General features: G+C 53.6%; 1 protein-coding gene across 2 annotated transcripts in view; it reads right to left on the reverse strand.

Annotated features, from left to right (window-relative positions):
- The window catches only part of LYRM4 (LYR motif containing 4), a 113,446-nt gene extending 101,380 nt beyond the window's left edge, over positions 1-12,066 (reverse strand). For both annotated transcript variants that reach the window (XM_029053960.1, XM_029053964.2), the window contains exon 1: positions 11,950-12,066. In XM_029053960.1, coding sequence (XP_028909793.1) covers positions 11,950-12,035 — 86 coding nt within the window. In that variant the 5' untranslated portion in view covers positions 12,036-12,066. The remainder of the gene's footprint in view (positions 1-11,949) is intronic.
- Between the last annotated feature and the right edge of the window lie 505 nt (positions 12,067-12,571).

Genomic DNA, 12,571 nt, shown 5'->3' on the forward strand with positions numbered 1-12,571 from the left:
GGGAAGAACATCTCGTAAAAACAATGGCAACTAAATAGAATCGAGGCGATGTACAATTCATTAACAAAATAAATAGGGTAACGAAAATATATACAGTTGAGCGGACGAGTACAGTGCTGTGGGGATGGGGAGAGGTGGAGGAGCAGAGGGAAAAGGGGAAAAAGAGGGTTTAGCTGCGGAGAGGTAAAGGGGGGATGGCAGAGGGAGTAGAGGGAGAAGAGGAGCTCAGTCTGGGAAGGCCTCTTGGAGGAGGTGAGTTTTAAGTAGGGTTTTGAAGAGGGAAAGAGAATCGGTTTGGCGGAGGTGAGGAGGGAGGGCGTTCCAGGACCGCGGGAGGACGTGACCCAGGGGTCGACGGCGGGATAGGCGAGACCGAGGGACGGCGAGGAGGTGGGCGGCGGAGGAGCGGAGCGTGCGGGGTGGGCGGTAGAAAGAGAGAAGGGAGGAGAGGTAGGAAGGGGCAAGGTGATGGAGAGCCTTGAAGCCTAGAGTGAGGAGTTTTTGTTTGGAGCGGAGGTCGATAGGCAACCACTGGAGTTGTTTAAGAAGGGGAGTGACATGCCCGGATCGTTTCTGCAGGAAGATGAGCCGGGCAGCGGAGTGAAGAATAGACCGGAGCGGGGCGAGAGAGGAGGAAGGGAGGTCAGAGAGAAGGCTGACACAGTAGTCTAGCCGGGATATAACGAGAGCCCGTAATAGTAAGGTAGCCGTTTGGGTGGAGAGGAAAGGGCGGATCTTGGCGATATTGTAGAGGTGAAACCGGCAGGTCTTGGTAACGGATAGGATGTGTGGGGTGAACGAGAGGGACGAGTCAAGGATGACACCGAGATTACGGGCCTGCGGGACGGGAAGGATGGTCGTGCCATCCACGGTGATAGAGAAGTCTGGGAGCGGACCGGGTTTGGGAGGGAAGATGAGGAGCTCAGTCTTGCTCATGTTGAGTTTTAGGTGGCGGGCCGACATCCAGGCGGAGACGTCCCGGAGGCGGGAGGAGATGCGAGCCCGAAGGGAGGGGGAGAGGACAGGGGCGGAGATGTAGATCTGCGTGTCATCTGCGTAGAGATGGTAGTCAAAGCCGTGAGAGCGGATGAGTTCACCGAGGGAGTGAGTGTAAAATAATAATAATAATAATAATGTTGGTATTTGTTAAGCGCTTACTATGTGCCGAGCACTGTTCTAAGCGCTGGGGTAGACATAGGGGAATCAGGTTGTCCCACGTGGGGCTCACAGTCTTAATCCCCATTTTACAGATGAGGGAACTGAGGCACAGAGAAGTTAAGTGACTTGCCCACAGTCACACAGCCAACAAGTGGCAGAGCTGGGATTTGAACTCATGAGCCCTGACTCCAAAGCCCGTGCTCTTTCCACTGAGCCACGCTGCTTCTCCATCACACCAACACGCTGTGGGGCTGGGGTGAGAATCGAAGTGTCCCACCCTTCCGGAAGGGGATGGGAGCATGACTACTTCCACATTCACGCCGCACGGCTTTTCCAATATTACGAACTACTTTCTACTCACCAGGAATTTCACGTATAAGATTATTGACATGAGTCATTGCCAGAAGCAGTGATTTTTCTATTCCTCTCATTAATCCTCAAACAAATTCCGCCTTTAATTATATTTTGCACAAAAGAAAAATGTTTCTGTTCTAATTTGTTATATAAAGGATGCAGATGGCTTTTCAGATTAAAAAGAGCTGATATACATGTAATTTGAGACACTCTGCTAAAATCAAGTCCATTAATCAATCCCACGAGAAAACTCGAGCTCATTATTCTTGCAACTTCCCACTCATCTTGAATAATGGGAACATTTTTTACTTTCACATTTTAGGGTGCTCCGGCAGCTACTGTTCTTTCCCCTCATTTCCTCAAAGCGGTGGCTCTAAGCCACCAAGCCGACACCTCCAGTTCGGGATCTATTAGGGAGTTTTTCGGCAGTAAACATTTATTTCTTCAATTAAACGCTGCTACGCGACTGCTACCGTGAACCAAAAATATTTTAATAGTACAGCAGACAAAAGTAACCGTTAACAGAGAAGAAAGAGAGCTTGTTCGGAAAGGAGAAGAGTTTGGTAGGCATTAATGAACTCCTGAAACACCTCTGAGTGTCTCTGGGGCACCCTGGAACAATGAGGAGACAATCAGTGGTATTTATTGAGCGCTTAACGTGCACAGAGCGCCATACTAAACGCTTGTCCCACTTTTCCTAACCTGCCACTCCCTTCTGTGTCACCCTGACTCGCTCCCTTTGCTCTTCCCCGCCCTCTCCCCACCCCACAGCATTTTATGTATATGCCCGTAATTTGATTTATATCGATGTCTGTCTCCCCTCCTCGAGGCTGAGCTCGTTGTGGGCGGGGACTGCCTCTCTTTACTGCTGTATTGTACTTTCCCGACGGCTTTGGTCAGTGCTCTGCACACAGTAAGCGCTCGATAAATACGATCGAGTGAATGGATACGAGCATTAGAGAAAACACATTAGTCACACCGGACCGTGAGCTCCTTGTGGAGCAACTCTATTGCACTGTGCGTACTCTCCCCAGTGCTTGAAATAAAACAAGCACGTAATAAATACCGTTGATTAATTGATGATAATTCCCATCAGATGTACGGTATCGACGTGTACGGGCTACAAGCAGAAAACCCCAGGCAATACGTTGCTTTCATTTCTCACGTCTTCTAATTGATCAGAACTTCCTGTGTGGAAATTCAGACAGCGGTGCTTTGACGAAACATCTGAATCGTTCTACCTTTTGAGGGTGGTATAGCTGAGGCTTTCAGGTTTCCATATTTGAAGAAATTGCTCAAAGTAGTGTGAAAGGGCACAGAGGATGGCTAGGGTTTGAGAAACTGGCATCAGAAACGGCTTAATTTTGACAGCAATTTATCTAAGGATCTTAAAGAATTCTAAAGATGGACCAGAGGTAAGCATCCTTATTTCAGTTTTACTAATAGCAGCATTAGTAAAGGCAAAGAGGAATTAAATCGCTCGCTCGAAGGAATTCATGTCAGCACCCAGGCTGACAGACCCCATTTTACCGACTTCCAGAGAAACAGCGGGGCCTAATGGAAAGTGCACGGGCCCGTGGCCAGAGGACCGGTTTCTAATCCTGACTCTGCCACCTGGCTGCTGGGTGACCTTGGGCAAGCCGCTTCGTGCCTCAGTTTCCTCAGCCGCAAAACGGGGAGTCAACGCTCTCCCTTCCTACTGAGACCGTGAGCCCCACGCGGGACAGGGACAGTATCCAGCCTGATTAACTTGTATCTCCTCCAGCGCTTAAAACGGCGCCTGATATACGGTGAACGCTTAAATGCCATAAAAAAAAAAGCGCGGGACAGCAGAAAAGCATCAGAACCAGAACTTTCCGGCCATAAGGGCAGGAGTCACCGTCACTGAGCTCCGTCTGTGTGGTCAGCAGGGCTTGGGATATCTCAACACGGCAGCTCTCCGGGGGGAGGGACGGGAGCTTCCGGCTCAACTGCGCTGCTCCATCAGCTGCTTGGATGGAGGGGGCTCCGGGCTTTGCGGAACGCCTATCCCGCAAAACCGAGAACTGCCATAATCTTGACAGCCGGCAGAGAGAGGAGGAAGGCAAGGCGAGACGCGTCGCAAAGCGTTAAAGGAACGGCTGAGAGAAAACCGCTCCCGCTTCGGATGGGCATTCCTTTTTTCAGGACACTGGGGTGCCGTTTAGTAGGTAATTGACGAAATGTTTCTGTCGGTGGCCTGAAAGAGTGAACGCACCTTCAAAAGGGGGCTATTAACTCCCTACTCATTAGGCCCATTAATTCACAGCCTTCATTAACGTGCCATTTTATTTTGTTTCAGAACCTACGCAGATTTGACATTTATAAGCGGTTAATTTGCCACCATTCAGAAAGACGGCAAGTCCTTCGTTAAGTAGTCGATGTGTAATGACCTCGGCTATTAAAATAAGTTAAAGAAAAACAACCTCTCCCCTTTACCGGACTGTTTCTGAAATACCTGTAGGTAGGAAGAAAAGAGCATGCATAAAATCTGATTCCCGCCCGGCAGCCCTTTCATCTGAAAAACTCCTCTCCAATTAAGAACCCAGCGACTCGGTCTAGCCAACTGATTCGAAGTCTCCGCTTTATCTTGAGCCTAATCTCGCTTTCCTCTTTAAGCCGTAGAGTGGCGAGACTGAAGGAAAACCATCACTTCCCAAAGCCTCGCTGGTTATTAATATCCGGCTTATCCACCTCAGGGTTTCAGCGGGGCACCACGAGCGGAAGAGGCACCCGGAAGCGGGAGATCGAGCTAGCGGTCAGCCCGGGGCAGAGACGGGATGCGGCACCGTGACGTCACGTGGCACGCCGTGTGCAGTCGTCAAACCGCTCCGCTTCCCCTCGTGGCAAAGCAGCGGTTTCCACTTAGTCGCGCGCCTGGCCCTAACGCCACGCTCCCGCCCACGGCCCCGTCTCGGGCCACGGCGGAATCTGCCGGGTCCTTCCAGAAGCGGGGGCTCCCGCTAGCCTTTTCAGGGATCCGCCATCCCCCCCTCCATCGCATCCGACCGCCGAATAACTGGAAAGAAACCCATCCGTGCACGAGCGGCCCCGGAGAGCCGTGGCCCCCGATTATTTTCAGCAAGGTCTCCGCTGAGAATCCCGTACTGCTTCACGGCCAGGGGACTGGGACAGTTTCTTGCGCTCCAGAATGGGTCGACTCGGAGCCGGAAGGTGGGTCGTTTCTCCCGTGGTGCCTGTAAAAACCTCCCCAAGTGCATACCACAATGTCAAGTGCATCCCAAAGCGGATAGAGATTTGAGTTCTGAGTCTAAAGTGATTAGGATCGCCCTAGGAGAGAAAAGAAGTGAGATGCCAATAAAACAAACACAATCAATATTATCCTGATTATCACCCTAATTCTGATTTTTGCCACACCCACACAAAAAGCAGACAGAGCAACATCCAAAGCAACATTCCTTAATTCGGAGGAAACGAACTTTCTGTCAAGACCGGAAACGAAAGTTGAAGCAAGGAATGCAAAGAGTGACCTGTCGCAAAGCATTTTTAACAAGATCTATTTATAATGGGACCTTTTCTTGCTAAAGAGCTCAATCAGTTAATCCCCCGGGGCAAGTCCTGTACGCGGTCTGGATCAGGTATCACGACGCCCATTTTAGGGACGGGCGGAATCCATCACGGCCCACTTAGGAGATTCGCCCAACTGATCCCACTTGCGCCAAAATCCTAGGAAGGCAACTGCGTCATACGCTTTAACATACGCACAGAGTGGAGAGACGTGTGCCAACCGATGTTTTACGAAGACCACCCGGGTAGCCGAGAGAAGCGGCACGGCCTAGCGGAAAGGATACGGGCCCGGGAGTCGGACGACCCGGGTTCTAATTCCAGTTCTGCCGAAGGCCTGCTGTGGAACCTTTAACTGTGCCTCAGTTCTCCTGTTCTCCCTCCTACTCAGCCCCGTGGGGGTCATCGGTAGGATGGAGAGGAAGGGATCGATCTGGGAATTACTGTGCAGGAAATACCAGCACGGTCTAGGGACAAGCCTCCTGTGAGAGTTTAAAGAGAACGAGGAGTGAGAGACGACACAAAGTTGCGTGCCTCTGCAACGGGGAGCCGGACGGCGTCGGTCGTGTGGAGAAAGTGAGGCGGCAGCGGTCCTCCACGCCCGTGGGGCCGTGTGATAAGGTCGGTGGTGAGATGGGTGAGATTTTGACACTAGAGGAGTGAGACGTGCGGGCTGGGCTGCAGTAGGAAAGCAGTGAGGTGAGGGAGGAGGGGGCAAGGCGATTGAGTGCCTTAAAGTCCCCCTCTAGACCGTGAGCCTGTTGTGGGCAGGGAGTGGGTCTTCCAACTCTGTCAAACTGTACACTTCCAAGCATTTAACAGAATGCTCTGCACACAGTAAGCGCTGCTCAATAAATACGACCGATGGATTGGTTAAAGGCGACGGTAAGGAGTTTCCGTCTGACGCGGAGGTGGCCGGGCAACCGCTGGAGGCTCTTGAAGAGGGGGGAAATACAGACCGAACGTTTTTGTAGAAAAACGACCCGGGCAGCAGAGTGAAGCATGGACTGGAGTGGGGAGAGACAGGAGGCAGGGGAGCTCAGCAAGGAGGCTGATGCGGTAATCGAAGCAGGACAGGATGAGGGATTGGTTTGAAGCGGTTTGGATGGAGAGGAAAGGGCGGATTTCAGCGATTTCATGAAAGGTGAACCAACGGGGTTTAGCGACAGACTGAATATGTGGGTTGAATGAGAGAGATGAGTCGCGGATAACGTCAAGGTTACGGGCGTGTGTGATGGTTACGACGGCGGTGCCGTCTACAGTGATGGGAAACTCACGGTGGTGGGGGGGGGGCGGGATAATAATATTGGTATCTGTTAAGTGCTTACTATTTGCCGAGCACTGTTCTAAGCGCTGGGGTAGATACAGGGTCATCGGGTTGTCCTACGTGGGGCTCACGGTCTTAATCCCCATTTTACAGATGAGGGAACTGAGGCACAGAGAAGTTAAGTGACTTGCCCACAGTCACCCAGCTGACAAATGGCAGAGCTGGGATTCAAACTCATGACCTCTGACTCCCAAGCCCGGGCTCTTTCCACTGAGCCACTCCCCGAGGGAAGATAAAAGAGTTCTGTTTTGGACGTCTTAAGTTTGAGGGGTGGGCAGAACATCCAAGTAGAGACGTCCTGAATGCAGGGGGGAATACGAGACTGCAGAAAAGGAGAGAAATCAGGGCTAGAGATGAAGATTTGCGGATCATCCGCAGAGAGATGGCAGTTGAAGTCATGAGAGTGAATGAGTTCTTCAAGGGAGCGGGGTAGATGGAGAACAGAAGGGGACTCAGAATTGAACGTGTGGACTTCCACTGTCTGGGGGGTGGGAGGCAGGAAGGATAACGTTTCCAGGAGAAGGGGGTAGTCGACAGTGTCGAAGGCACCTGAGAGGTCGAGGTTAGAGAAAGAGAATTCATTCATTCATTCAATAGTATTTATTGAGCGCTTACTATGTGCAGGGCACTGTACTAAGCGCTTGGAATGAACAAGTCGGCAACAGATAGAGACGGTCCCTGCCGTTTGACGGGCTTACGGTCTAATCGGGGGAGACGGACAGACGAGAAAGATGGCGATACATAGAGTCGAGGGGAAGAACATCTCGTAAAAACAATGGCAATTAAATAGAATCGAGGCGATGTACATTTCATTAACAAAATAAATAGGGTAATAAATATATACAGTTGAGCAGACGAGAGAGAAGCGATGTAGCCTAGCGGAGAGAGGACGGGCCTGGGAGTCAGAGGACCTGGGTTCTAATCCTGCTTCCGCCATCTGTTTTGCTGCGTGACCTAGGGACGTCACTTTTCTTTTTCAAATAGTACGTGCTAAATGTTTCTTATACGCCACGGACCGGACTAAGCACTGGGGTAGATACAAGACAACAGGCTGGACACGGTCCATATCCCACATGGAACTCACGGTCTTAATCCCCATTTTCCAGATGAAGTAACTGAGGCACAGAGAAGTGAAGTGAGTTGCCCAAGGTCACGCAGCAGAGAAATGGCGGAGTCAGGATTAGAACCCAGGTCTTCCGACTCCCAGGCCTGTGCTCCTTCTGCTAGTCCATGCCGCCTCTCGCTTAACTCCTCTGAGAATCCGTTACCTCATCTGTAGAATGGGGATCAAGACTGTGATCACTACGTGGAACAAGGACCGTGTCCAACCCTATCACCTTGCTTAGTAAGTTCTTAAATACCATGAAATTCAGAAAACAAAACTCCCCAAAACCTGAAATACAACGACCAGATGACAGCCAAACAAGCTTCTGTTTCTAGTATTAACTGTGGCATTTAAGCGCTTCCTATGTATCAAGCACTGTACGAATCCCCGGGGTTAAATGAATAAATTGATGTTATTCACTGAATTTAATGAAGATTAAATAGTTTTGCTAGGTTTAACTCACATTATACCGCAAACACTTGGTAGCATCTCTCGAAAGTTCTTGAACGAACCCTACTGTACATCTGCAACTCTAAGGGAAAACATATCCGGGGTCGACACGGGAAAATCCGGGCAGACCCAGTCCCAGTCTCAGGGGCAAAGGAGAACAGGTTTTGAGTATCCATTTTCTAGTTGAGGAAACCGAGGCCCAGAACAGTTAAGTGACTTGTCCTAGGTCAAACAGCAGCCAAGTGGCAGAGCCAAGATTTGACCCCAGGTCCTCTGACACCCAGGCCCGTGCTCTTTCCTCTAGGCCTTGCTGCTTCCCATGCAAAGGGGAGCTCTCGGAAGCTCTTCGAAAGCAGGAACGCCGTCTGCTTTGCTGTTATCGAGACCTGTTTCAATCCAGCCGGCACCGTCTTCCTTGCGGCTCTCTCCCGAAGGGGCCTCGCCTTTTCTCCTCACACCTACCTGCTGCACAGGAAAGGGGGTGGATTCCTCTGTTCTTTGCCCCAAATCTCCTTTCGCACGAGCCCGCCCCATCCCACCTCTCCGTCCCTCACCTTCTAATGTTCACTGCAATTACCTCGCCCCCTCCTACCTCACCTCGCTACTCTCCCGCTACAACCCAGCCCACACGCTTTGCTCCTCTAGTGCCAACCTACTCACTCTATCTCTGTTATCTACCTCGCCGCTGACCTCTCGGTCAAGTCCCGCCTCTGGCCCGGAACGCCTTCCCTCTATTTGACGGACAATTCCTCTCCCCACTTTCAGAGCCTTATCGAAGACCCCTCTCCGCGAAGAGGCCTTCCCCGACTGAGCCCCCGTTTTCTTTTCTCCCGCTCCTTTCTGCATCACCCTGATCTACTCCCTTTATTCCCCCCCGCCATCCCCAGCCCCGCAGCCCTTACGCCCATATCCGTAATTTATTTATATTGCCCGTCTCCCCCTCTAGACCGTAAGCTCACTGTGGGTAGGCAATGTTGTCTGTTCTACTGTACTCTCCCAAATCCTTAGGAGAGTGCTTGCGCACAGTGAGCATTCAAATAGGACTGATTAATTGATTTTGCAATTGAGGAAAATGAGGCACTGAGCAGGTACATAACTTGCCCAAGGTTACACAGCAGGCAAGTGGTGGAGCTGGGATTAGAACCCAGGCCTGACATTTCTTCACCAGGCCATGCTGCTTCTAAAAGAAACACTCTGGGCGGGTCACTCCCCTCCTCAAAAATCTCCAGTGGTTGCCTATCATCCTTCGCAAGAGGCACAAACTCCTCGCTCTCGGCTTCCAAGCGCTCCACCACCTTGCCCCCTCCTACCTCACCTCCCTTCTCTCCTTCTACACCCCAGCCCGCCACACTCCGCTCCTCTGCCGCCGACCTCCTCACCGGGCCTCGTTCTCGCCGGTCCCGCCGTCGACCCCTGGCCTACCTCCTACCTCTGGGCTGGAACGCCCTCCCTCCTCACATCCGCCGAACTAACTCTCTTCCCCTCTTCGAAGCCCTACTGAGAGCTCGCCTCCTCCGGGAGGCCTTCCCACACCGAGCCCCCCTTTTCCTTCGCTCCTCCTCCCCTCCCCATCGCCCCGACTCCCTCCCTCTGCTCTACCCCCTTCCCCTCCCCACAGCACGTGTATATTTGTACATATTTATTACTCTGTTTTATTAAAGATGTGCATATATCTATAATTCGATTTATCTCTTTTGATGCTATTGACGCCTGCCTCCTCGTTTTATTTTGTCGTCCATCTCCCCCTTCTAGACTGTGAGCCCGTTGTTGGGTAGGGACCGTCTCTGTTGCCGAACTGTACTTTCCAAGTGCTTAGTACGGCGCTCTGCACACAGTAAGCACTCAATAAACACAACTGAATGAACGAATGAAAGAATCTCCCCGCAGGAAAGCAGTATGGCCTAGCGGACAGGGCCTGGGAGTCGGGAGGATCTGGTTTCTAACCCCGGCTCTGCCACTGGTCTGCCGTGTGACCTCGGGCAACCACCTCACTCCTCTGGGCCTCAGGTCCCTCATCTGGGAAATGGGGACCGGGACTGTGAGCGGACCCCATGGGGGACGGGGACCGTTGTCCAACCTGATTGCCCGGGGCTTTGGACAGTCCCTGGCACAGAGTGAGCGCTGAAGAAATCCCGTTAAATTGGCAAATTTATTGCGTCGCCACTGCCCTCGGGCCCCTCTCTCCTCCTCACGTGAGATTCACGTACGTATCTTTAAACTCTGTCGTTTCGCCTACTCGGAGACCTCAAGCTCCTTGCGGGGCAGTGGCCGTGGGCATCAACTCAATCGTCTAGTCCCTTTCCAAGCGTTTTCTTTGCGCTCTGCGCACGGTGAGCAATCTGTTGCCGAACTGGTCATTCCAGGCGCTCAGTACAGTGCTCTGCACATAGTAGGCGCTCAATAAATACTACCTAACGAGTAAACGTTCGATAAATACTCCTGATTGAGGGCTGTCCGTCCTCCACGTCGGCCTCTAAACTCTGAGGGCAGGGATCGCGTCCACCGACTCTAAACGCTTAGGACAGTGCTTTGCCCAGAGCAGGCGCCGGTGAAGCCGGCTGGGGGCCCGGAGCGTCTCTACCGCCTCTGTCCCGAGCGCTCAGTCCAGTGCCCTGCACGCGGGAAGCGCTCAGCAAATACTATCGATCGATTGACCGGCTAAAGAGAAGCAGCACGGCCTCGTGGCAAGAGCCCGGGTTTATCCCGATGATGTCGTCTTGTCTTTGTTTCGCTCCGCCGTCCGTCTTCCCCGTTTAGACCGTCGGCCCGTCACTGGGCAGGGACGGTCTCTCTCTGTTGCCGACTTGGCCGTTCCGAGCGCTCAGCACGGTGCTCTGCACATAGTCGGCGCCGGCTCGGGGGCAACAGCCCGGGCTTTGGAGTCAGAGGTCATGGGTTCGAATCCCGGCGCTGCCACCTGTCAGTCGTGTGACTGTGGGCAAGGCACTTCGCTTCTCTGGGCCTCATTTCCCTCGCCTGTCAAATGGGGATGAAGACTGCGAGACTCCCGAGGGACAACCCGATTACCCTGTAATAATAACGTCGGTATCTGCTAAGCGCTTACTATGTGCCGAGCACCGTTCTAAGCGCCGGGGTAGATACGGGGTCATCGGGTTGTCCCACTCGGGGCTCACGGTCTTCATCCCCATTTTATAGATGAGGGAACTGAGGCACCGAGAAGTCAAGTGACTCGCCCAAAGTCCCAGGGCTGACAGGTGGTGGAGCTGGGATTCGAACCCACGACCCCTGACTCCTAAGCCCGGGCTCTTTCCACTGAGCCAGGCTGCTTCTCTAAATCTCCCCCGGTGCTTAGAACAGTGCTGTGCACATAGGAAGCGCTTACCAAATACCGACGATATTATTATTATTACTATTAATAGATACGATCGAATGAACGAGTCAGAGGTCGTGGGTTCTAATTCATTCAATAGTATTCGTTGAGCGCTTACTATGTGCGGAGCCCCGGACTAAGCGCTTGGGATGAACAAGTCGGCAACGGATAGAGACACTCCCTGCCGTCTGACGGGCTTACAGTCTCATCACCGCCTCCGCCACCTATCAGCTGCGTGACCCTGGGCAAGTCACGTCGCTTCTCTGGGCCTCATCTGTAGAGAAGCGGCGCGGCTCAGTGGCAAGAGCCCGGGCTTGGGAGGCAGAGGTCACGGGTTCCGATCCCGGCTCCGCCGCTCGTCAGCTGGGTGACCTTGGGCCAGTCACTTCACTTCTCCGGGCCTCGGTTCCCTCCTCTGGAAAATGGGGGACGAAGCCTGTGAGCCCCACGTGAGGCCACCCGATCACCATGGATCGCCTCCCCCCCCCCCCGGCGCTCAGAACGGTGCTCGGCACACAGGAAGCGTTTAACAGATGTCACACTTATTATTCTGATCTTCTCCGGCGCTTGACAGGTAGGAAGCGCTTAACGAACACCCTCGTTCTCCTTCTCCTTAGGAGACGGTTGTCGTGGGCCCGGCCTCCCCCGCGGCCCCGGCCCCGCCGCCCCGCCCGCCGTCACCTGTAGCTGTAGGCGCTGAACTTGTGGCTCTCCCGCAGCATGGCCCGGTAGAGGGCGAGCACCTGGGCGCGGCTGGACGCTGCCATCTTGACCCCTCGCCCCGCCCCCGCGGCGCCGCCAGTCAGCCGGGGCGCAGGCGCACAGGCAGGCGGGCAGGGCGCAGGCGCGCAGCCAGGCAGCTAGGGCGGGCGCAGGCGCACTGGCAGGCAGGTAGATTCATTCATTCATTCAATAGTATTTATTGGGCGCTTACTATGTGCAGAGCACTGTACTAAGCGCTTGGAATGGACAGATCGGTAACAGATCGAGACGGTCGCTGCCCTTTGACGGGCTTACAGTCTAATCGGGGGAGACGGACGGACAAGAACAATGGCGATAAATAGAATGGAGGTAGAGAGGGTGCAGGCGCACAGGGAGGCAGGCAGGGCGCAGGCGCACAGGCGGCGGGGCGGGCAGCCGGGGGCGGGGCCGGAAGATGGCGGCGCCGGGCCGGGGCGGCGGCGGGGGCGGCCGGACCGGGCCCGGGCGGTGAGTGCGGGGGCGCAGCGTGGAGCGCGGCGTCGGGCGCGCTTTCCGAGGGTTGGGGGCCGAGGGCCCGTGAAGGCCCTTTCGCCCCGCGCCT

Source organism: Ornithorhynchus anatinus, chromosome X3, assembly GCF_004115215.2.
Source record: "Ornithorhynchus anatinus isolate Pmale09 chromosome X3, mOrnAna1.pri.v4, whole genome shotgun sequence".
NCBI lineage: Eukaryota > Metazoa > Chordata > Mammalia > Monotremata > Ornithorhynchidae > Ornithorhynchus > Ornithorhynchus anatinus.